At 36.1% G+C, this 26,322-nt stretch overlaps 1 protein-coding gene across 1 annotated transcript in view; it reads left to right on the top strand.

Moving 5' to 3' along the window:
* adam10 (ADAM metallopeptidase domain 10) overlaps positions 1–26,322 on the top strand; it is a 29,230-nt gene extending 2,908 nt beyond the window's left edge. Inside the window, exons 2-16 of the mRNA XM_015391829.1 lie at positions 5,415–5,565; positions 9,974–10,092; positions 11,988–12,146; positions 14,747–14,847; positions 15,110–15,268; positions 16,498–16,590; positions 16,790–16,973; positions 19,749–19,912; positions 19,987–20,170; positions 20,258–20,408; positions 20,510–20,693; positions 21,134–21,245; positions 22,049–22,269; positions 22,375–22,501; positions 24,177–26,322. Of these exons, the coding sequence (XP_015247315.1) occupies positions 5,415–5,565; positions 9,974–10,092; positions 11,988–12,146; positions 14,747–14,847; positions 15,110–15,268; positions 16,498–16,590; positions 16,790–16,973; positions 19,749–19,912; positions 19,987–20,170; positions 20,258–20,408; positions 20,510–20,693; positions 21,134–21,245; positions 22,049–22,269; positions 22,375–22,501; positions 24,177–24,274 (2,207 nt within the window). The 3' untranslated portion in view covers positions 24,275–26,322. The remainder of the gene's footprint in view (positions 1–5,414; positions 5,566–9,973; positions 10,093–11,987; positions 12,147–14,746; positions 14,848–15,109; positions 15,269–16,497; positions 16,591–16,789; positions 16,974–19,748; positions 19,913–19,986; positions 20,171–20,257; positions 20,409–20,509; positions 20,694–21,133; positions 21,246–22,048; positions 22,270–22,374; positions 22,502–24,176) is intronic.

Raw genomic sequence — 26,322 nt, 5'->3', positions numbered from 1 at the left:
CGTTCAAAACACGCCCCATAATCACAGCTCTATGGAGCAGTATCAGACTCATATTCTGACTAGAATTGAGTCGGACTACGTCAGGCTACTGAGAAACGTCCAGAAGAAGCCATTTTCAGCTCTTATCATGGAGGTACATATGGCAACACATGGATTCCATCTTTGGTGACTTCGACCTCCTATTTCTGCCTGCAGATCCTTTTATGATAGATTTGCATTCTTACCAGAAGTAAGTAGTTAGTGGTGAGGCGCCCTTACATTTTTTAAATCAAGTTAATGTCAGGGTCTGTGATTAATAAATCACATTTAATCGAAAATCATATTGACAAAATAAACCACCTTTTCAATTACTGTAAAAATGTCCGTAGCTGTATATTGGTTATTTATTCTCAATGTGCACGGTTTTATATTGTTAAAATACTTTACAGTACAGTATTTTATTGTTTTATCTTTTAACTCTTCACTGTTATGTTATTCTTATACATTTTTCTAAGGTCCACATTTATCTGACCATTTTTCTCTAATCATTTTGCTGCTGTAAACACCAGAATTTCCTCATTGTGGAAAAATAAAGGGATTTTCTATTCAATTCTAAACGACCTTTTTAGCTCCTCGGTTATTTAATAAATAATCACATGAGCACAGCAACACACATTTCTTGAATTTATTTGATTATTTAGATCAATTAACCATCAGATTGGTAGAAAATTACAATTATTTAAAAACCCCTTATATTTTATGCAAACATTTTTTGAAAAACTACTTATAGAAGTTTGAACAGTCAATGAACATTAATTACAGCACAATTCCTTCCACTGTGTGGTGTAACAAATTTACATAGCAAGAGTGCATACAGTATTGCCTGTAAGAATTTTTACATTTGCTGTGAACTTATTCTGCCCTACTAATCTGGATATTCTTTGGATGTTCCTTTTTTGAAATAATTATCATTTTGATGAAAAAGTTGTAGCTATGATATTTTATCCCTTTTGCCGTAACCCTCCTACCTGGAGTTTAAAAATGGAAATATCTTGAGAGCTGTACCGAACAAAATTGTGTACAAAATGACATAGTCTGTCTAAGTCTAAGAGTTAATCTTTTTTTAACATTCTTAAACTACCGTAAGTCATAATAATTAATTAATAATAAATAAACTTTATTGATCCCACACTGGAGAAATGTACCTCTGCATTTGACCCATCGTTTACTCCCCATTGGGGAGCAGTGTGGGCTTACGGGTCTTCGCTCAGAGGCCCTGTCTGTGGGAGTGGGGCTCGATCTCAGAACCTCAGGATTCCAAGCTCTGTGCCCTAACCACTAGGCCGCCACTCCCCATTCTAAACCCAATGCAAAGACTAAATAGAAATTAAAATTACATGCTTTCTTCAAACCTTTGAAATCGTTAAACAAGAATGTAAGTTAAATATAACTTATTGAGATCTCTTTGCAATGTTCTTGTTTGGCTTATTCAAGTATTTTATTAGTTATTCCGTAAAAATTCAAAAAATATCCACTGGACTTGGTTTTCAAGATTTGAAGACGTTTCGCCACCTCTCCAGGAAGCTTTCTCAATTCAAATGATTAATAAATGTTTAATAACATTTGAATTGAGAAAGCNACCTCTCCAGGAAGCTTTCTCAATTCAAATGATTAATAAATGTTTAATAACATTTGAATTGAGAAAGCTTCCTGGAGAGGTGGCGAAACGTCTTCAAATCTTGAAAACCAAGTCCAGTGGATATTTTTTGAATTTTTACGGAGTGACTATGACCTGGATGACTGAGAACCTTCATCAGCATATTTTATTAGTTACTCAGTAAATCTTCAAAATTTGGTAATTTAATCTAACTGTACTGTATTGGTTCTAGTCTTTTATACTTTTATAAAAAGAACTTTGCTTCACTTCAGTTCTTTGACACTCATCAAAACTAAGAATGCGGAATGTTTGATTTCTGACACCTTTCCAGATAATAAAAGTTTAAAAAAACTCGTCCTTATTTGAATAAAAATGGTTGATTAATTTTTTTTTCTTTACATCCCTCACATGGTGTATGTTGCACCTGAAAACATGTTCCCTCTCATTCCAAAAAAGTTTAAAAAAGAAATCCATTGGACTTTTTTTTTCCGGGTTTCAAGATGTTTTGCTTCCCATCCAGGACGCTTTTTAATTTTAAAATGAATGGCAAGCAAACTTTAAAAGTCCAGTGGATTGTTTTTAATTTTTTGAATGAATATGAGCTGGATGACTGAGAATCTTCATCGGCATGTTCCCTCTTAATTCTCTAACTTAAGTTTTCATTGAAAACAGGAAAAAAAAAAAAGAACCCAAAGGATTTTCTCAAACATGCAGGTCATGCACATGTGCTAAGAAGGAGTTAAAAGTGTTTAAATACATTGTATCTGTGGCAGGAACCTTTTAGGTTGCATAGAAAAAGATAAATAAATGTAAAACATTAATGGTTTCTAACGTACAGGGATGAAAAACTTGAAACATGGTTGATCTCAAAGGAATGCGAGCGCAACGACACAGGAAAGTGTGGTCGCTTCTTCTATCATGCTACAATTGTTTTGCATAATGCCCTCCACTTTTTTATCATCACACGTCGATTCTGTCTTTACACCTCGAATAAGCCATTCTAAAAAAAAGCTCTTTGGTGTGTTGTTGTTGTTGTTGTTTTTATTATTTTTTTCTCTTTTAAATACTCAATGCAGAGCCAGACAATAAAAATCTTGTACAGGTGAGGGGCCTTGAAATCTGAATTTATGTCTTTTTAGGTTATTTGTCATAAAACCTTTTGTTATTGTCAATTACATCTTGTTAAGTGCAGACCTTGTTACAATGTTACTGTTGCTTGTATTGTGATTCGTGTTTGTTGTCAAACTGCAGTCAGCTCCCCTGCATATGAGTAAGATCCATGCTGTTACCACTTCCTCGCTTGCCGTCAGCGATTTCCTTTCTGTGTAGAACTGCACTTCACAAAGCCACTGGAAACAGATAGCTCAGCAATCCTTGCAAATGCTGCAGCTTTTACAGTGAAACCGAAATAAATAAAAATCTGTTTTCCTTATTTCTTTCTGTTAATCAGTGTGTAAAAAAACAAAATAAGAGCAAGGCTTTGTTGCTTCACATCAGAAACACAAAGTTGTTAATTTTTCTATCTGATTACTACTTGGTCTCTTTCAAATAGCTTATGGTATCTTTTTGTGTCAATGTAAATCTGATGCTTTTTCTTTGTTATGATACATTATCATTTTTTAAAATATAACTAATCGATAAGTCCTGTGGTCCACAATCTTTTACATCGACCCTTAATTCTGGTCCAAAGGAATTCTTAATTGGCTTACTTGAGTTTTTCTATTATTAATAAATACAATATGATATCCTATATAGTTTCTACATAGTTTTGTTCAGTTATGTATTTATTTTTAATGACTTGCTACAAATAGTATATTTTTTTAATTTCCCTTTAGAAATAAATTGTTTAATTCAATGTATCCATTTTCTTGTCAAATCAAAGCATTTTTTATTTTGTTGTATAACCTGAAAACATACAGTAAAGACAAAGATTAATTATAATTTTTTGAATATAGGTGTACAATTTTAGATGGCTAAATGTTAAGTAAAATAAAAACGCATAAAACAAGTGTAAATAAAATGCATAATTTTGATCTATGCAGGTCTGCAATTTAACAGCTTAAAAAAGGAAGCTGGACAGAGATATTTTGGATTTGGTTCAGTAGTCAACAGAAGTTTCTTTTTCCCTTCTTCAAAAGCCTCACAGTTGAAATAAAACGAAATGTATTTATCATGCTTGATAAGCTATCACTTTTCCCATTAACCAACAGCAATAAAGAACAAAAGCTCTTTGTATTTTAAAGGTTTCCTTGAGATACAGCAGACATTCAATAAAAAAGGCCAATCATAAGTCACCGTTCCACTGTGGAAATATTGTCACACCCTTCTCAGATCTTGTAATTCAGAGTGATGATATTTATTTTTACAGCAAATTATCATTCCAGCTAGTTAAAAAAAATCACAGCCACCACTGAAAATCAATCCTGATGATCCTGGTATTTGGTCGGCTTAATTTGTTTACATTATTCTAACTTAAGTAGATGTGTGATAGAGGCATGTGGCTTCTTCTCTGTGTATTCATGAACATGTTGCTACTTGCCTGCTACAGCCTCTCCCTGTCTGTATTGGGATTCTTGACTCCCATCCTCCCATCCCAGTTTTTAAATTATTTCTTATTTAAAACGATTACGTGTATAGTTTTTAACTGGCCCTTCACACTCACTACTCAATCATGTAACCTCAGACATTTCAGATAAACACACTTAGACAATCTTAAAAATTCCATATTTCCTCTTAGTTTTCCTGCTTTGATAAATGTCACTAACTCAGTTTTGTGGTAAACATATTTTTTACAACAGGGAGTGATGCACTAACCAATCGGTGAAATGATTAATTTCAGTTGCCTAATACAAAATAAGGAAATCAGAATTGTTTCCCCCTTTGATTAATTGCCCCTGCTTTTCTATAAACACCCCAACAACCAGCATTTTTTAAAGCACTTTGCTGTGAAGTCATCAAAACTCAAATTTTCTTAAATTTAAAGTTTTTATGTGCTATAGTCTTTACAAGACAAGTATTGGACAGTCTGGTTCAAAAGATTCAAAGGAAGACAAGATATCTGCACAAAACCTTTCGGGGCATTTATAGATTCTGTGTTGTTTCTTTGCTTCTTTCTTTTAATTGTTTTCAGTAAATTTCTTCTATTAGTAATATGGCCAATATTGTCTATCATCTACTTATTACACCATCTATGTTGTAAACTCTTATCATTTTCACCAAGGTGAACTGATGTAAAGAAATCATAGCTCTCTGCATGATGATAAATTCTCAAATGTAATGTCATTCTCTTTAAAACTTCAGCTACAAAGCCAGCAGAAATGTATTTAGATTACATTCGGTGTTTCCTTGGAATGTAGCTTACTGCCGGGAACAGCTTCATTCACTTGACTCGCACAGTGGCACGCTGTTCTCTGGAAACAGACCCCCCAATCACCTGATGTGCATCATGTGCCGTGCTCTGCTCCCCTTCTGTTAAACTGAGGACTTTGTGTTTTTGTAAAAAGAACAAAGAAAGCGATTGGAACGAGAGATGGATGGATTAACTCTGTGGTTTGAGGCAGTAAAATGAATAAGCCTTTTACTCTTGCCTTGGGAGTGACGCCTTGTTAAGCATGCCATCAAAGGCCTCTTCATTTATTCATTTTAACTGTAAATCTATTTGAAATGTTTAAACAAAATTTTCTGAGATGTTTCAAAATAAAATAAAAAAAATGTTGCAGTCTCAGCAAATCTCTGTAGATTAAATTGAGAATTAATGTTTTATTGAACTGTCTTTCAGGTCAGTTTGAAAACCCGTTGAACAAATATATTCGCCATTATGAAGGTTTATCATACGACACAGAAGCTCTTCACAGCAGTCATCAGAGAGCCAAAAGGGCGCTTCTTCCTCAAGACAAGATGGTGCACTTGGACTTCCAAGCTCATGGAAGGTGAGTTCACTGCAAACACACCTCCTTCCTCTATTAAAACCTCCTAATCTGTTGCTTGAATTTGAATCATCCTATTTCGACTGAGGTCACTTAAAACTTGATTTATATAGCATTTTAAAAAGCCAGTAGTAGCAAAGTGCTGGACAAAAGCAAAGAAATGAAATGTAAAATCAACCGACACGAACATCCTTTTGAGTATTAAACACCAAAGAGAATAGAGTTACTCTTGAGCTCTCACTTTGATAATGCGTATTATGTCCTTGTGTTTATTGCACAATAGTTTTGTCAGCTGACCCATTTATCTTTTTTTTGTTCCAGTCAGTTTACATTGGAAGTAGGAGTTTGGTAAATAGGAAAAAAATCACAATCCTTGCCAAATCCGGAGTAATTATGGGAGAAAAAAAAAATAAATAAAAAGGGTTAAATAACCCGACGTGCTGGACGATATGTCTTAAAAATCTAGTCTCTTATATTTTTTTTTCTTTCCGGCAAAAAAAAAAAAAAAAACAGTTTTTAATTTATTCAACCAAGTTATACAGTATAAATTGCTTCCACTAAAATTGGCTAAAAGTGTATTATATAAAAATATATATTATGGAGTTTAATTTGCTCATGTTTCAGATGAAGAACTAGTCTTGGGGGAAAATCAATCAACATAACTGGCATAGCTAGTTGCAAAATAACTTTTCTTTTAGTTTCTTTATAATAATAAAACATTTAACTAACTGAACTTTAGTAGAAAGTCACATTTTTATAAACAGTGCTGTGAGTTAAGATCAATAATGACTCAAACGTTGGACAGCAGGAGAAAAGCATATGAAATACTTCCATTTCACTTAGGATTCCACAGGAGATACAAAAATCATCCAGGGAAATAAGAGGAAGTTCCCTCCCGATAACTGCTACAGGCATTATTAATTTGCCTAAATACCTGTTATGTTCAAGTGACAGGACTACATTGAGCTATTTTGGTTCTTTAGTTGATTTAAAGTCTCTTGATCTAGTTAAGATACAGCAAAACATTCCAATGTTCTGAAAAAAAAAGAGTTTTAAGTACTAATCAATCTATGATTTAATTTATCCATAAATAAAAGAAAAAAAGCCAATTTAATTTCTTACACAGGAAGCAACTGTAGACAATATTAATTAGCAAATATTGCTCGACAATTTCAGGTGAGAAGATTGTTAAAATTAATCCCTTATCAAAAGTTGCTTCAACATCTATTGTTATTTTAACACAATTTAACCTGTTTATGAAAACATAATTATTGGCAGTAATCTCACCATGAAAAGGTTACATAAAGCAAGCAGCATCACTCTTTGATTTCTTGGTGTAGTGGTAGCAAACATTCAGCAAATTGTCAGTTTTGAGTACCCATGTAAGAACAAAAAGTAATTAACTAATGTCACTGAGCTATGGAAACTCAAAGAGTGGATTGGTAAAATAAATGTATATTTTCCAAAAATGAAATCTTCATTTGCCCAGCCCTGGATCTTGATAAAATCCAGTGTTTTGTGTTTTCTTGTTTGTTCTTTATGGATGCCTCTGGTAATCATACTTATTTCACACAATTAAACCAGTTCAGCCTGTAAAGCTGGAATCGACCACCGCCATTACAATTATGCCCAGTATACCTACTTACAGTTTTTAAATACTGTACAAACTACTCAATTTGTTAACTAAAATTTGTTAACCGCATATAATGTTGCAACTGACCTCCTTTTTAGGATTGACAGTAATGTTACTCTAGTTTTCTGGCTATGTTGACCTTGTTTTTGTTGTTTTTGGTTGACATGTATTTTACTGTGAAAACATCTTCAACATTTAAGCTATGTCTGTTATTTTGCAGCAGCTGCTTTTGTTGTCACAATCAGTTGTAATTGCAAAGTTGGTGCATATGACAAGATGCTCATGCAAATTCTGTCATCCCTGTCATGGCAACCATAAAACTCGCTTAAATCTAAGGGATCCAGACTTTCGCTCAGTTTTTCTGAAGACGTTTCCCCACCTATCTTCGTCAGTTCTGTCGGGTCGCACTAGAGCAATCTGTAGTTGGAGCACTGATGTGTTTAAGCACCTGGAGGCCCATCCTCTCAAGCACATTCCAAGTCAGATGCAAATCATTAACCAACCTGTCATTCTTGTGGATCGCTGGACTCTGTTGTTTTGGGTTTCGTGTTTTGCCATTTGAAACATGAGCAATGTGTTTGTGTAACTTCCTCTAAAAGAGTTACAGGACAGAGTTGTAGATGTTTGGAGCCTAAAACCACAGTCCTCCCCCTCTGCTCAGTGATGGCTTTTCTTTATTAACAAGGGTGGCTTCCTTCACCCCTCTCTCAAACCATCTGTCCTCTCTCAACATTTTCGTCATCAAAGGTGTGTCCTTTGATGTTGAAGTGAAACTGTACAGGTGAGCTGCTGGCTCTACTGTGCTGTTGTTGTTTGGTTTCTCACATGTAAGAGTCCAAAGAAATGTGTTGTGAAAGCCAATCTTTGTTCACACTTTTTGGGCAATTGCTTGATGATTGATGTTATTATAGCATAATTGTATTGCCATGGCCATGAGGACAACAAATCAACATATGATTTTTATGGAGTGGTAATTGGCAGATCATTTTAAAATTATGCAGGAGATTATATTACATTCATTGATTGTTCCACCTGTTTCTACACCATTGAGCCTTTGTCTCTTTGTTCAGTTTCTCTCAATCTAACCTCCTTCTTTACTTTAATTTTCTGGGTGTGGTGAAAATCAACTCAAACTGATTAATTTCAGTACTAAATGCCAATTGGCCCTTGTGTGCTTTTTGTTTGTTTTTTTCTGAAAAGAAAAAAGAAAGGAAATGCTACAACATTATTTAATGTACCTAGTTGCATAATATGCCAATAAGAAAATGGCAAAACTATATATTCATCTTCAGATAAACCATTATACAACCAGGATTTCTCTTGATAGTATTTACTTTGTCTTTTTAGAGCCTAAAATTATTTTTTGCACCCGGCGCAATCAGCATGCATATATACCGTTTCACACCATCTGCTGGCAGTGCTCTCTCACACGTCCATCAACTTGTCTGCAGAATTCCTGTGTTCGTATGGTTTTCTGACATCTAAATTTGTCATGTCTCTCCTGGCATCCAATACATCTTGGTCCTTTTCATTCTTGATTTTCGACTTCCTTTATTGGTGCTGGGGGTTGCTTTGCTCCACAACTTCCTTGTTCACTCGTGGCATGCACGCTCAATACCGTCACCCCAGCCATGGGATCTTATTAAGGTAAATACTCAAAAGGCTAATTTTACAAACAGAACCAAAAACAAAACAATGTATAAAACATGAAAATAAAACTTGAAAATAAAAAAGGGGTGCCATAAGAAAGCCTTTGTTTGCTACAGGCATAAAGTCATAGTATGTGAATAAACCCCTTTTAATGTGTAAAAGAAGAAATCCAAACCCGCCTGTAAGGTGGAGGGAACGTGAATTGGAATAATTATTAATATTTGAATATCTGTTCAGATCAATCATTTATCTGCAGAGAAAATCCTGGACTTGGTCCGACTCTGACATTGTTTCCTTTGAAACGTTTGCAGACTTAAATTGATCTTATGCTGTACTGGTGCTCATTCATCAGTCGTGATCTAGTCTCTTTTTATCATAATTGTTTATTTATTACTTTATTTTTTTAACTTATATTGTGTTTTTGGAAAATAAATATGCTTAATATTGTAATTTGTGGGAACCATTGCTTGTCAGAACCACCGGTAATTGCTAATTACGCTAAAGCTCACTGAAGGGTTAGTATTTTTGCAGAAGCATACGGACACTACAACGGCGTCTAAGCATGGCTTCAATTTTTTCTTCTGGAAAACTAATAATAAAAAATAATAAAGGAGAAATGTAGTTTAGAAAAAATGTAAACAAAAATAAGGAATCTTACCCATTTTTAGCAACTACGTGAGTGAAGGTAAAACGGTTGAACACCCAGGGGCTCAATCATATGAGACTGTGGTGAGTCAGAGTTGAGTCATGTAGCTTGACATTCAAACAAGAATGTGATTATGAAGGAAATCTGTTAAGGGGTGTATTACTATAAATCCATCTCTACATGTTTCTGTCAAGCTAGAGGCACATTTAGGCCTCATATCTGTGTTGAGTGCGGCTTTTTTTTTTTTTTTTTTTTTTTTTTTTTTTTTTTTTTAAGAGAATATGTATACCAAACGGAAGAATATTTAAGCAACAGCCTTCAGAGTCAGAAAAAAAGAAGCTTGAGAAGCTCATGTGGTTGTTGGTATTGAAAGCAAATAGCTTTCAGTTTGAAGCCATTTGGGTTTTGTTTCACAATACAGACTTTATATAGTGATTGATTTTAATTTTGATGTTATAATGTTTATTTCTTCCCTTGTTTAGACATTTCAACTTACGGCTGAAGAGGGATACAAAGCTGTTTTCTCCAGATCTTGTTGTTGAGATATCAGGAAAAGAGGAACCAATCGACACGTCACATATATACAGTGGAGAAATCTTTGGTAAGGCCATCTGTTTCCTCACATTGTTTCCTATGTACAGCCTCTTTAAATTGCCTTGTAAATAACTCCATCAGTTCTACCTATGATCAAAATCTAACGATGGTCATGATTTATTAATAACATTTCTTTATCCAGGAATCACACCTTCCTATTAATGTTTGATATGTCCTTCCAGACAAACTGGCCATTTACATATGGGTTATGGGTAAAAAAATAATGGGACTAATAAATTGACTTACTGCTGAACTAAGTATAGCAATGCAAGGCTAAATGATTAATAAAATGAAACAATTTATAAACACTGATGAACAAATAAGTATAAAGTACAAACTGTGTGGACTGAACATTATAATTAAATGAGAAAATAAGCGGATTAAACACCGACACCTTTTTTAGTAACTGTTCAAATCTGAAGTTCCCAGAGGAAGATTGTCTTTAATCTTATTTACGGTTTTATGACCAGATGCTAAAAGTATTTTAAAAATAGATTAAAAAAAAAAGCATTTTCAGATCAAATTGGAGAATGATATTTTCAGAAATCACACTAAGGACAACAAGTGATAGTTTCAATTGGGTCTAAGTGGATATGCGACTCCTTACTGAGCCTGTCTCTTTATCTTAGACACAGATATTGACAGCACTGTTGCAATCAAGGCTACGGGATCACTTTTTGTTCAGACAGTGGTTGAGGTCTCTTTAGCCTGGTTAGTATTCCTGAGATCCTTATCATTGTCCTTCGAATTAAGTTGCTGAACTGTTTGGGAAATCCTGCTTTAAGCAATGTGGAGATGAAGCCTATTGTCCAGCTAATGAGAGGCTGAGTCTAAACTTAGCTGATCACAAGAATATGTCTGAGACTTTATCCAAAGGCATTTCCTTTTTAATTGTAACTGCCTGAAAAGAGATGCTTTTCTCATTAAGGATATTTAAATAAGGTAACCTAATAACAGTGCAAGTGTTGAAAAAAATATATTAAGATTTAGTCCTTATCCCATAGTCTAGATATTCTTTGGTTTATCTATCATATACTCTATTCTTTGTTCTTTTTTGTCTTTTCTTCCCTGCACTGCACTTTATCCATTGCGTTCTACTCACTACAACTGTCTTTAGTTTTATTCTCTTTTCCTTCTGTCCTTTTCTTTCTTCCTTCCCCTGGGTATCCTTCTTTTCTTCATCTCTCTTTTCTTTTAACTTTCTTTGTGTCATATTTAGTAGTACGTTTAAAACAATCTGAAAATAAAATAGGCATTTCACAAATTGTCATTCAGAAGTTTTGTTTGTTAAACTTTGAGATATTAATTTAATACAATTTGGAAAAAGGCTGTACCATAACCAAATGCGCTGTGCAGTGCAGTGATGTGAATACTTTTCTGCTCGCTCATCTTTTATTGTCCGACTCATCTGTCTGGTTTTTCAGTATCTATGCACTATTACTAAATAGTGCAGATCCTGCTTTCTTTTTATCCCCACTTGCTGTAATTTCCTTCCTCATTCTTCTTTGCCCCACGTCTCCATCAAATAAACATTAGGAAAAAGGCTCTTTATTGCCTCTTAACAAACAAAAGGTGAACCGGGAAGTTTTTGCCATTTTATATTTGTATCTGGGAAGGTTGTCTTAGAACCAAATAAAAATAATAGTATGATTTTTCAAAAACTGACACAAATATCAGTAAAATAGATAAGACTGTCTCTCTGAAGCCAGATGTGTGTTTTAAAGATATAGGTTGTCTCCAGTTATGAAACAGCTGGGTCTTGATTGGGATTCTTGCATTTATTTACTAGATTGAAATGTTTTAATAACTCACATTATCTATTTATCGCAGCATGTATTTAGTGGTTGAAGACTGAGAGATTTGTAATGTTTTTTTTGGAATTCCTTTTCTCTTGTTTGGCAGGTGAAGAGGGCACTCTGACTCATGGCTCTGTGGTCGATGGACGCTTTGAGGGCTTCATTAAAACCCACCAAGGAACATTTTATGTCGAACCCTCAGAGAGATATCTGAAGGACAAGAATGTACCATTTCACTCTGTCATCTATCATGAAGATGACATTCGTAAGTACACTTAAAAGGATAAAATGTTATGGAGTAAGGTGATATTGTAAAAAGGCCAATCAAACTGTGGAAATGATCAATCTTTTTGTCACTATTATTTGTGAAATCTGTAAATTGCATTATATCCATTACTTTTAAAGGTGAATATTTTCAGCCTTTATATCATGTAATTTTGATGATAATGACTTACAGTTAACTATCTAAAATTTAGTGTCATAAAATATTAGAATACTATGAAATAGTAAAACAATGGAAACTTTTGTGAGACCAAGGATATCCAATATTGAATTACCTGAATCAAATTATGAATTCATAACACTTGTGATGGTTTCCTGAGCCTCTAAATGGTCTCCCAGTCTGGCGCTGTAGTCTACACGATCCTTGGATAGGCCGCTGATTGGACAGATGTCCAGAAGACCATCATTGACAGCATCCAGAAAGAGGATTGGACATACTAGGTAGTTCCCCAAAAAGCTGTTTGTTTTATAGCACTAAATCCAAGAATCTAAAAAGAAAGTTAAGTGGATAAAAGTTATCATAGAGAATCAACAGAGTTAATCATAGCCTTGAGTAAAGCAAAATTCTTTAAAGAATATTGGGGATCTTCACCAGAGGAGGGCAGAGGATGGAGTCACATATGACAAACCAAATCCCAAGCAAGGGCTGTAAATGATGCGTTGTTCATGCCAAGTCCCTCCTCAACAAGATCCTGGACTGTTGCTCTTATATCAGTTCTCCTTATAGATTAAAGGAAAGTTTGTATTTCATTTGTCCCAGAGTCCTAAGGATAAGGGGAGAGTCTCAGAATCTCTGTTAGAGGAAGCCTAGTGGTTTAACCATCGGGGATGATTTGTGGTGCCTTGTCATCTGCTGGTTTTGGTCCACTGTGTTTTCTGAAATCCATTCAATACAGCCATCTAACAGGAAACTCTGGAACACTTCATACTTTCTTTTGACGAGCATACATGGCACTCTCCCCCACTGCCAAAGGTAGACTCACAAGCTGGTATGACCTGAAACACATTGGTTTACCTATGGAGTGATGTCAAAAGGAACATTGGTACCTTTTTAGATGTGTTAATTTATGCAAAGGGTGTCTCAAGCAAGAATGTATTGCTTTGATTTATACATCATTTCAAAGAGCCTGGACTTACTCTTTATATTGTTGTTGTATTGATCTTATGTCATATTCCAATACAATGTGAATATAGGGAATTGTATTTCTAGCACAGTGGACTGAAGCTCCAGTTCTCCAGGGTGGCTGTCCTGCAGGTTTTAGATGTGTCGCTACCTGAACTAACCCTACTTGGGTATGCTTTCATTAGCAGAGCTCTGCAGAGCCCCATTACCTGCTAGTGTGGAAGTTGAGCCATTTGGTAAAGATGTGTAGAGCAAAGGACACACCTAAAAGTTGAAGGACATTGGCCCCCCTGGATTTGAGTTTTAGAGCACTAAAGATTTTATTAATTGTATTTCAGAATTTTTGCATAATTAACATTACTTAAGCAGAGGCTTAAGTAATGTTGTTTTGTTCTATTCTAGCTTGTCAGCAAAGATGACCAATAAATGAGAAGTAATTGAAAAAGAAGATAGAAGATATTGAAAAAATGTATATATTAAAAACATGTGTAGGAACTCATTTATTTATGCGTTCATTTAATGTTATGAATGACAAAACTCCTTGCCTGTTGAGATGTTGGGTTGATCTCTGGCAGTCATGTTTATTTTATGTTCTTATACAACTTATGGCTCTTTCATTAGTAGTTGCATAAGACCTCTTTCAAAAGAACAAAGGCAGCTTTTCAAGAAGAGACCAAAAATGCATAGTCAGAGCTTGAATCTGTTACTCAACTGCTAGAGAATATTACTGGTGTTCTTTTAGTCGTCACTTATTGGAAATGGGTAGAGCATGGCTATGTGGAAAAATAAAAAAAATAAAAAAATAAATAAAAACCTACAATAGTCATACTTGTCTAATTGCTGACTGCATTACAGCTGCTGAAAATCAGCTTCTTATAGTTGTGATAGTCTATATAGAACACAAGAGCAAGAAGTTATAATGTTCTATAGAATAGCACAATGTTAGTTTTATGTAGATGACAATTGTCTTTTCGAGACACTTAACTTCTGGATAAGTAGTTTTGAAAAGCTGCTGCATTTAATAGGTGTGGATCCAATTTTTTCTTTTATAGTTGATACATTTAAATAATTTCAACAACACTGGGAGTAACTGTTTCTTTTCGGTTTTAAATGGAAGCATTAGGGTAATTTTGTGCATTTTTTGTAAACATCTCAGCATAAATAATAGTGATGGGTTGATGAGGCATCATGAAGCATTTCAACACTGCCAAAGTGAATTGATGCTGTGTCACTCCATACTGACACCTGCTGGACCTTTAAATCCCAAATAGGCGAACATGGGAATGAGGATGCTTGAAGACTTGGATTGGATTATTTCACTTACACTAAAGCTTTTTATTAAATACAGCTGCTACTGCGTCTACATTGCACAACTCTCATATATATGACATTCACAATCCAACCATTATGTTGCTTAAGCTTGTCAAAGTGATTATTTTATCCTAACTCCCATCTGCCAGATTATCCTCATAAGTATGGCTCAGAGGGAGGCTGCGCTGACCACTCAGTGTTTGAAAGGATGAAGAAGTACCAGGCATCTGCAGTTCAGGAGCCAAGCAATGTAAGTGCCAACATCACAAACAAACCACACCCTTCTGTTGCACACAGATGGCTGAGGATGGTGAGATTAAAACATTCAGTCCTTTTCCCAGCCTTTTGTTGTTGTTTTTTTTTACAGTGAATACAAGGAAAAATGTATGCCTTCACAATGGGCTTTGATAAATCTGAGTTTTTTATTTATTTTTTATTTACCAAACATATTCCGCTGAATAATGACTAAAAAGATCAGTGCTGACCTAATTATGTTTGTTTTTGTCCCTTAGGGTGTAAGCAGAGCAACTGATGATGACGGCTCTTATGGTCCAGTCATTTTGAGGAAAAAGCGGGCAGCAGGGAAGGAGAAAAATACCTGCCAACTATTCATCCAGACTGACCACACCTTCTTGAAATACTATGGCACGAGGGAAGCAGTCATTGCCCAGGTACATACACACAGGCACTAGGGATGGAACGGTTTATGAAAACCGTCCGAACCGTTTGGTTCGACTGTCTCGGTTCGATTTGCGCGTGTTGCGTTCGGTTAATGCGCAGCTCCTTTTTCTCATAGGCGAAGCGTGTACACTCCAGAGCAGAAGGTGGTGGTACTGTGACCAGGTGATTAAATTCAAAGCAGCAAAACATGCGGAAATTCTCCAGGGTTTCTGCGGATCATTAAAAATAATTACAATTCATTAATTTTTTTTAAGTTTTTTTCATTAATTTAATTAATTTTTATGGGATTTCGGGGTAACGATCAACATATACTGAACCAAACCGAAAACCGTGACCACGAAACCGTGAACCGAACCGTGGATTTTGTGAACCGTTCCAGCCCTAACAGGCACTGTATGTTTGTTTAAAAAGGCATCATTTATTTCACATGCAAGTATTTGAATTAAATTCAGTTTATATAATTTATATAGTAAAGATTCTCAACAATTGTAATTTCTAGACAATTTACAAGGCAAACTTTCGCTATATAATGCAGTCCATTCAGGCCAATCAAAGCCAAATACATATGTTCCATAGCGCTCCTAGTTTTAAAGCCAAGTGATGTTTAGTTTATTATGATGACATTGCACAGGGGTAACATCTGTGTTAGCGGGTGTCACTTCCTGCCCAGGTGGAAGTGCACCAAAGTCTTTTCTAGCTGATGTTGAACTCAAAGACTTCTACTTTCAGGTTCCGTTACACTCAAATTATGTGGAGCTCATCAGTGAAGCATGAAGACATTGAGTTTATGAATAAAAAAATTCACATAGCTTCTGGCTATTGCAACTGTTCTTGAGCTTTAAGAAAGTGGATTTATTTGGGAGTACCTAAATTTTGTTATGTGCATTAACAAAATATATAATGTGGTTGAATTTTTTTCTTTTTCGGAGCATATAGAACATTAAATTGTCTTAAAAGATTAGTTTGTCAAACCAATCATTAAAGACAATTAACAGCCTGGTCTTACACACAAGTTTTTTGTTTGTTTTTTTTTTAGTTCAAAATTGTCCCTCCCCATTTTCAGCTCCAGTATTCCACTTAACATCTAACATGTACATGTTAGACGATTTTAAAACCTGGGATGACAATCCAAAGGAGAGTCTGGTATTCAGTTGTAAACGCTTTTTATCGACCACTGTGGATGCATTACTACTTATCTAATCAAGGACACTCTCTATAGATCTCCAGCCATGTGAAAGCCATTGACAGCATTTACCAGGGCACAGACTTCCAGGGCATACGGAACATCAGCTTCATGGTTAAAAGGGTCAAGGTGAGTTGAATTTCACAAAGAGTGATCCTAACTGGTGAAGCTGTTGTGCATCATTGGTTTGAAATGAGCTTACATGAAACTGATTAAATAGTATTGTGGAAAAGTAACCCAGTCGCCTGGAATCTAATTAATCTCTCCCTTTTAAGTTTTAGTTTGTAAATGCTGACCTCTGTTTTTTTTTTGTTTTTTTTCTTTCCAGATAAATACCACAGAAGATACAACTGACAAAAGTAATCCTTTTCGCTTCCCAAACATTGGTGTGGAAAAGTTTCTGGAGCTTAATTCTGAGCAGAACCATGATGACTACTGCCTGGCATACGTGTTTACTGACAGGGATTTTGATGACGGTGTGCTCGGCTTGGCTTGGGTCGGAGCTCCTTCAGGTTGGTATCACACTCAGATGCTGTTTTCTCCATCAATTTTATAAACTTAACTATATGTTACCTGCTTTTTTTTTTTACATGTTGTATTGGTTAAAAAAATCTCATCACAGGTAAAAATGTATCTCAAAATTTTAGATAATTATAGTTTGCTAACAGGCTAGGCAAACACAATCTTTTCTCTGTACTTACATAGTTCAATGAGCCTGTCCGAATGTTTGTAATAATTACACATCTGCATCTTAAACTACGTTCAGGCACCCTAACTTGAATGTGAGTTTGAAGTTTCAGGTGTGAATTTAAGGATTGGTAGCCCAGTAGGGTCTTGAGAATTCTCCATTATCAGTATTTTCTGAGACTGACCCTCAGCCAAATGTTGCTCACTGTTACTAAGTGATGGTCTAAATGTACAGGACATATTTCATTGTAATGTACAAATGCAAATATCTCTCAACTGGATTAAAAAAAAAAACAGTCAATGACTTTCTCTTCATTTCACCAATGTGAATCTATCACCAATCCATTGAAGTTTAGGTTTGGCTATAAATTTAGAATTTTATCATTAATCTTTTTTTTTACTTGTTATCTTCAGCTTTCAGCCAACATGTAACCTCTTCATTTATGTAGTTTTTTTGTTTGTTTAGTTTTTAAAGGTGCAAACATTGACCCAATTACCAGTAGATTTTCCAGGAAAAACTTTTTACGCTGTTCTCATTTTCTGATCTGACTAATTAAGCCTAATTAACATTAAGGTTGCAAACGGCATTGTTGTAAATTATTTATTTTTCTTTTTATAATATTGATGACAAAAATCATTATCTGAAATGTGCACAAACTTTTTAATGCAGCATCCTACTTAAAGTTAGATTAGTAAACAGTTCTCTTTTGACTGTTAAAGCTGTCTACTTTCAGTAGTGCAATTACTCATTTCATATTTTTCCAGTCTTTTTATGTTATATGTGGTGGTGGTATTTGTAGGAGCCTAAAGAAGCAGAGCCTGGGGTGCTTGTTAGCAAAACTACGTTCTCATTGCACCAATCTTTCTCATTGAAAATATATTATATAGATCCGTTCTCTATTAAGTTAAGCACACACTGATATTAGGTTCAGTTTCTGGCACAGTTACAGAATTGGCCCCTGAACTATCACATATCCAAGTTCTGCCAAGTTGTCAGCTAATGTCCTGTCAGCATTGTTTGTCTCCATTTCCTCTCGGCTTACAACGAGTGAAATTGTGCGTAGTTCTACAAGATTCATTCATTGGTGGCTTATTTTTTAAAATGGCTCTTATTAGCACTGATCAAAATGTAAAAGTCTAAACAACGTATATTCCAAATAAATGGGATCCACAGGTTTTGATTCCAGATGATCCTCTTTACAAACCTGATGGTTACCCTAAATCCTCTAATATTGGCCTGTATTCCATTAGCAGCCGGGTCTCTTATAATGTTCTGTATACCGTTATAGTACCTGTGCTTTTTCAATAAATGAACCTAGTATTTTATAGGTTCAAAGAGACACAAAATCTCGTTTTTATTCATTCCACTGGTATTCTGTTTTGCTCAAATAGAAATAGGGGCCTGCCTCTAATTCTGACCTCCTTCCAATAATGGCCTGGACCAAGATGTAGCTGAGTGAAATAAAGGCCCAGGCCTATATTAGGGGATTTACGGTATATGCAGTTTGGGCCTGTCATGTTCTATAAATGAGACAAACCAAAAAAACGATGGATGTGCACAGTACAGATTGAATGGTGGTGATATAGAGGATGAAGAGCTGCTCCTGTTGGCTGTTTGTTCTTGTTGAGTTGTAGCAGAAAGCATATCACAGCAGGCTTTTCTCATATGTTTCAAGGACCATCTCCAATCAGGTTGACTGCATTATTCACTGACCTCCCCATACCAACATCCCCACAGATGTCGGGATGGGATGCCTGTAGTCCTCCAAATTTCTTTTTCATAGCATTCGTTTCATGTCTCGCTATTGGAAATGCCTTCTGCGTTACCTTGTCAGCCCTGAGCTGGCATCAATGACTGCTATGCCAGGGAGGGTCCAACCTCCCACCTTATAAATAGGGCTAGCATGCTGCAGCGTTTATTCCCCAGTGCCACCATGCAGCAGTGATTTATCTACTTAAACGTGAGACAAAAAGAAAGAACTAATCCAAACCAGATACTTTTTTTTTTTTAACAGCAGAGCCAGACAGTTTTTAGTGTGATTACGGGCGACTCAGTCTCTTATAGATTTGATTATAACACAATAAAAAGAAACAAAAAAAGTTAAATTCGCTCCTCCAATGAAGCAGTGCGCTTTGCATAAACCTCCACAAGAAGTGCTAGGTTCATGCTCTCCAATGGAGGTGAGTGCCTTTTACTGTCCTCCTTTTGCTTCATAGCATCAAAGGTGTCAAAATAATGTGTCCAGTGAGTGCACTGTGGATTTTTTTAGACAGGAAAAATGTTTTTAAGAAAACTGATCACTTTTTTGTGTCTTGGGAAAACCATTGTCAAAGCAGCGTGACCCCATGCGTTTACTAAAGGGCGAGCATCAATTCCCTCAGGCATTGATTCAAATCTATTAGAGGGATTTCTGTGGTTTTGTTTGCTTGTTTCTTGTATGCTGCTTTTATTTTTCTTTCGTTATGTTTAATAACACAGACGGTATTCCACATTTTTCTGCTTTACTGTTAAAAAAAGCTAATTTCTCTGGAATTTGCTAATATTAAAGTGTTCTTGCAACTTTGAGATACATTTTTTTTCCCTTATTCCCACACAACAGGAAGCTCTGGGGGCATCTGTGAAAAAAACAAGCTGTATTCCGATGGCAGAAGGAAGTCTCTCAACACTGGTATCATCACTGTGCAGAACTATGGCGCACATGTCCCTCCCAAAGTGTCACACATCACCTTTGCGCATGAAGTTGGGCACAACTTTGGTTCTCCTGTAAGTTCACTGAAGTGCTCTGGCTTAACTATTGCTACTCCACACAGATAATTTACATGCATCTTGTTTCACAGCATGACTCTGGGATGGAGTGCACTCCTGGAGAGTCTAAGGAGCAGGGCAAAAAGGAGAAGGGAAACTACATCATGTACGCCAGAGCTACGTCCGGGGACAAAACGAACAATAACAGATTCTCAATCTGCAGCATCCGCAATATCAGCGCTGTTTTGATGAAGAAGAGGGATTCCTGCTTTGTTGGTAAATGTTTTTTTCTTAATAACAAAGCGGACATGGAATTTGGCTGTGGATAGGGATTCAATTTGAACGCTGTTTATCTCCACTCAGAGTCTGGCCAGCCCATATGTGGTAATGGCCTTGTAGAAGACGGAGAACAGTGTGACTGTGGCTACAGTGATCATTGTAATGATGACTGCTGTTATAATGCCAATGAAGCAGCAGAAGTAAAGTGCAAACTGAAACCTGGAAAAGTCTGCAGGTCAGATTCTCTTACTGCAAAGTCTTGTATCTTACAAAAACTGTCAGAACTTTATTTTGTTTAACTTACAGTTGCATATGTGTAACTTTTTTTTTCCACAGTCCCAGCCAAGGCCCATGTTGTACACAAGAATGTGCTTTTAAGGGAACTAATGAAAAGTGCAGACCGGCATCTGAATGTGCTTTGGAAGGCTTCTGCAATGGACGCACTGCACTGTGTCCAGCCTCTGAAGCAAAGAAAAACCTCACCTCTTGCCATGCAGACACACAAGTTTGCCATAATGGGGTAGGCAGATTTAATTGTTTCCTGTTTAATAAATACCACTGATAGGGGAGCGGCACTCTGCTCAAGGCTGAATGACAATGAGACATGACTTCAATACGACCTCAATATTTGTTGTCAGTTCCTCTCATGTTTGGCTTTTTTTTGTATTTAAATGCTACATTGTTCATATTTTTTTACTTCATTTGCAAAAATAAGACGATGGTAAAGCAATTTAAGCAACAAATACTCAAAATATGTAAAAAAAAAAATTATCAGCAGAAATTGTTTAGCCTTCGTTTCCAATTTGTCTCAGTGTTAAAGGTTGAAGACTAACCTCTGAATTCTAAGTTTCCTGAGGATGTTGATATCTGATACACATATTTTGATATGGGCTTCTTTGTTCTTTGGTTAAGTAGTTTCCTCATTGGTTTTCCCAACCACTGACTGCTTGGTATTCACAGATCTGCTCCGGTTCCATATGTGAGAAGTATGGTCTGGAAGTGTGCACCTGTGTTAGCAAAGATGATAAGGATGAAGCAGCTGAGCTTTGCCATGTTTGTTGCATGGAAAAATGTGAGTGAGCATGCTACACCTTTCATTTTCCCTAAATGTCCTCAATTATTTTTTGTTTCACAGCTTCTGTAATGTGCTGATAGTGTCTGTGGTGCCTTTCATTAGCGTATTTTTCAGAAGTCACACATTCTACCTCAAAAATCCTTTTTTTTATTTAGTATTATTATATTCTACAGAACTTAATATTCTGAATTTCTGACATGTAATCTGCAATCCTCTAAATTTAGGGGGAAAAAAACTGAGGGATTCAGAGTTGGTTGGACGTTTAGACACAATCACTCTATGGGGCGGTGACTATATAGTGGACTTTATAGTGAACTCAGTTAATTGACTGTTCAAACAGATGATTACTACTTTTCGCTCCCTATTGGTCCTGCAACTCCGCCTCTCTGCATGGTGCCTGCGCCTTCTTTATTTGTCGCTGCTGTCACAACAAATTCCATGATGCTTTGCGAGGGAAGCTCTTGTGGATGGTCCCTACTTTTCAAGGTGCATTGTGGGACATTACGAGTCCACTACTTTTGCACCCACTAGATGTTCAGACACTAATTTAAACTGGCGAAATCCCTAAATAGTGCCCTATATAGTGATCAGGGTGGCCTTTCGGATGCAGCCTTAGAGTAGATAATTTGCTGCATAATGACTGCATATAGAATTTACTCTTTGTGTCATATAACTTTGCCCTGCTATTCTAATTTAACGCATGTATCTGCTCAAATTATTTCAACCAATTCCCTAGAATTTGTTTTTCTTTTCTGTCAAATGAATTTAGTAAAGTCTTACTCTGACTTTATTTTATCCAGCTAATCCAAGCACCTGCAGCAGCACTGGCGCAGAGAAATGGGAGAAATTTTTTGGAAAACAAGAGAAAACGTTGCAGCCCGGCTCACCCTGCAACGACTTTAAGGGATATTGTGACGTCTTCTCAAAGTGTCGACTTGTGGATGCAGACGGACCTTTAGCAAAACTGAAGAAAGCTATTTTCAACCCAGAGCTGTATGAAAACATTGCAGACTGGATTATGGTAAGTGTTCGGCCGCAGACCTATGTAGTATATGAGACAAACACTTTCTGCTAAGGCAAACTTTGCCTGTTTGTTTTATGATGTGATTTATTTCCTGAAATTCAGGCTCACTGGTGGGCTGTGCTGCTGATGGGTATTGCTCTTATTATGCTCATGGCGGGCTTCATCAAGGTCTGCAGTGTGCACACCCCAAGCAGCAATCCCAGACTTCCTAAAGCAAAGGAACTCCCAGGTACAGAAGAAGTAGTATCTTTGGAAAATATTGGTATAAATAATAGATATCAATGTTTAATAAATGTTTTTTATAATGATTTCAATGAAGAAAAAACAGAACACCAAATAAAAAAAACTTTGAAATGTTTATAAACTCATTCTCTCAGCTGGAATAATCTATCTCAATTTTCTTGTATAAGTATTGATAACACTATTTTGAATAAGAAATGGATCTTTTGTTCTCACACTTAATGTGTTAAATTGTTCTCTGAGAAATATCTCTTTATCAAACCTTTTCTATCATTCCACACTATAAAATATATTGTCAAGCCATCTATGATTCCTGCTGTTATCCTGTTGGGATGATATCATATCAGTCAATACTCAAAACTCATTTATTCCATGAGAACCAAGCAAGCAAAAAAAAAAACTCCTTTGTAAAGTTGAGCTTTCAAGAAACTCTAATTTGGAGAAGCCACAAAATAATTTTAATTGTGGGCTCATTAAAAATAATTCTCAGTGGAGGATGTTTGTCCTGCTGTACATTTTTAGCAAACAATATAGCAAATTGCAACAATATAATTTAAGGCACTTTGCTAGGGGTGCCAAAAAAGTTTGCGACTTTAATGTTTAGATTAAAGGAGAATTCCGGTTTTTAACACCTTTAGCCCATTTTCTGTAGTGTCCAGGATGAAATCGAATGATCGACACCAAAATTTTGACAATTGGTCCTGTCTCTGCTTTCTGGCTCATGCAGAATCCCCCCCTGGCTGCTTCAGAATGGCTTCCATTGTGCATGTCCGATAATGTCCTTAAAACAACGTTCTTTTTTTTAAATATGCTACTCACCGGGTCGTCAGCGCTGTTCAATGACGTTCCAAAAAAAGTTTCGTAAAGAAAAAACGTTCCTGTAGTGTTTTATTTAGCATTTTGTAAATCCCATTGAGTTCTGTTGGAATAGTCAATATCCCTCCGCCACCGGAAATGGGGCCTGTTTACACTTAGTTGTAGTCTTTTCGCAAGGCCCAAGTGTTTCTGCTTCACTCTGTGTACTCCGACGTCGAGGTGCTAACGTCTCTGTTAAACACTTTAAAAAACTCTGAAAATGGAATACGAAAGGTGGATTCTTGAGGAGGACATATTGGACTTTGAGTTTGACGGTAGAGGATACCGTCGCCAACTAGTGGTCTGGAGTGTGCAACGCTTCAGATTCGAACGGGAAGCGGAAGTTTATAAGCGGTTGTGATGTATCGGAAAAAATAGTTCTGGGATTTACAAAATGCTAAATAAAACAAGACAGGAACGGTTTTTCTTCACAAAACTTTTTTTGGAACGTCATTGAACAGCGCTGACGACCCGGTGAGTAGCATATTTTAAAAAAAGAACGTTTAAGGTTGTTTTAAGGACATTATCGGACATGCACAATGGAAGCCATTCTGAAGCAGCCAGGGGGGGATTCTGCATGAGCCAAAAAGCAGAGACAGGACCAATTGTCAAAATTTTGGTGTCGATCATTCGATTTCATCCTGGACACTACAGAAAATGGGCTAAAAGTGTTAAAAACCGGAATTCTCCTTTAAGCTTCTGATTATAAGAGTCCATTTTTTGCCAAAATATTTCTGCTACATGTTTGCTGTTTCACATTTTGTTGTTAAATCCATATATATTGACACTGAGATATAAATATCTTTCAGGCACTCTGAGAAGAAACAGAGCTCCTCGTGGCCAAGAACGGCGCCCCGCTCAGCATCACAATCAAGAACAGGTCCCGATGAGACAGTACAGGCACTAGGATGCTGCTCTGCTCTTTGCCTTTGTTCTTAGTGCCTACAACAGGAGCACTTTACTCCAAAGAGTTACCTTTACCATGTAATGTAAATTTAAAAGACTTTTGAACTGAAGATGTTTTATTGTTGGGGCGGCAGACTTTCCCCACCTCTACCCCCAGAGCCATATTAATAATGGTTCACAAAGCTTTTATAAGAAACAAATCTTTCAACAACAGTCCTGGGGAAGTTTGCATGTTTGGTTTTTCCATTTGGCCTTTCTAATCTTTCTTTTTTTTGTCTTTGAAAATTTATTTCCTGATATTTTATTAGAATGGATGAGAGAAATGTGCTTTTGTGAGTGTGGCCTTGCTTTTATTTTTTATTTTTTCCTTTTCCCAGCCTGCACCTCTTCTCTAAGATCCCCCCCATCAGTACGATGGCAGCTTAATGTCAGTACATCAGTTCTAGCTTATAGTTAAAACTATTCTGTTGACATTAATGTTGGAGGATTTGTTTTCAACCCAAATACTTTCAGAACAACCTTTGATTCTTTTTTTTAGGCAAACATCTTAATTGCATGAGGTAAGTGTTTCCCACTTATTTCAGAGGAAAAGTAATTTCTTAAGGGTCAAGGTTGTCTACTGTTCTAATTCACTTTCTCAGGATTACTATATGAATACGGCTCCAGTGTAAGAATGGATGCATGCATGTTTCAGGGTGAATTCTGTATTTTACACTGGTATGATGTACAAGACAGGTTGCATGAGAAGACTCCTGACTGATTCTTGTGAAATTATGGAGTCACCTCTAACCCAAAGAAGCAGAGTTTAAACATCTGTGAGGTGGTTTTGCTTTTGTACACAGAACCAAAGCCTCATTTTTATTTGATAGATTGTACCACGCCTTGACTCATTCTCTAGCAAACTGGACAGCTTTTAAGGAAAAGGCCCAAATATAACCACCTGAAACCAGTAGGTTCAGCGCTCAGCCTCAACAGCCTGTGAAAGAACTCTGTTGGTTTGAATGTAAGTGGAGGTTTTTATTTTAGTGAAATTTATTGCAGGTGACTGTATACATGGAAGAACTGAGTCTTACTGAGGGAGGGGTCTAGTTTTTATTTGCTCTACTGCTGCTCTTAATGATCTTATGAGAGAACAATCACTATGTCTTCTGCTAATGGTCTTTTTGATTTACTCTGGGTTTTCCACTGAGAAGTTTTATTGTGCTTTTCTGCGCCATCTTGGCATCTGCTTTAAAAGTGCCTTTGTTAAGCAGCATGACTAAAATTGGGTAAAAATTGTGGATGACTGCTATATTTGACATTATGTGGTTTATTTGTGTACCTGGAATGTGTTATACAGGCACATTTTGAACTAGCTTTTTGATTAGGAAACCTATAGATTTACAGATTCTCTTGACTTTTAAAACCCAAGTCCAAATGTCACTATCACCTTTCAAGACATTAATAAGGGCATTGAAATTCAGAATTTTCGATTAGAGATACAAATGTATCAGGTAAAAGTTCTTGATTTAAGGTGGGGATCTGGATTAAAACCTTTGCTATAGGGTATGGTGCTGCAAACCAAAGTTTGTCTTTCTGTATGCAAAGTGTCAGCTTCTCACTAATCCATCTATGCAGAGTATCAGAGCTCATCGGTGATGAAGCTGGCCTCATCAGAGGTATCTAGTAGTCCAAACAGCAGCACAGTTACTGAAGAAAAGCTTTCAAGTAGACAAAAAACCATTTTGATTTTGGTGCTGATGGTGTTTTTTTTTTTTTCTAATAAAATTTATGGGTGTGTTTTTTTATTTTATTTTAATTTTTTATGTTCTAATTAAAGCAGTATAATATAGGCAGTCATCAGGGGGTCTATGCTTTGGGATATATGTTTATTTGTGAGGTGAATGCATACGCTGACAAAGTAGAACTCAGAACTTCTATAATAGATTTTAATGCCTCTTGTGTTTTTATACCACGTTTCTGTTTGTTCTTTTTGTTTATTGTTTGCCTGCTTTGGCTTATTTTGCTCAAACCACATCAATTTACTGTAATAAATTAGAACTGAAAAAA

Source organism: Cyprinodon variegatus, unplaced genomic scaffold, assembly GCF_000732505.1.
Source record: "Cyprinodon variegatus isolate N-32 unplaced genomic scaffold, C_variegatus-1.0 Scaffold561, whole genome shotgun sequence".
In the NCBI taxonomy this organism is placed as follows: domain Eukaryota; kingdom Metazoa; phylum Chordata; class Actinopteri; order Cyprinodontiformes; family Cyprinodontidae; genus Cyprinodon; species Cyprinodon variegatus.
The sequence above is the reverse complement of the archived record's forward strand: the minus strand, read 5'-3'. Positions and strand labels throughout refer to the sequence as shown.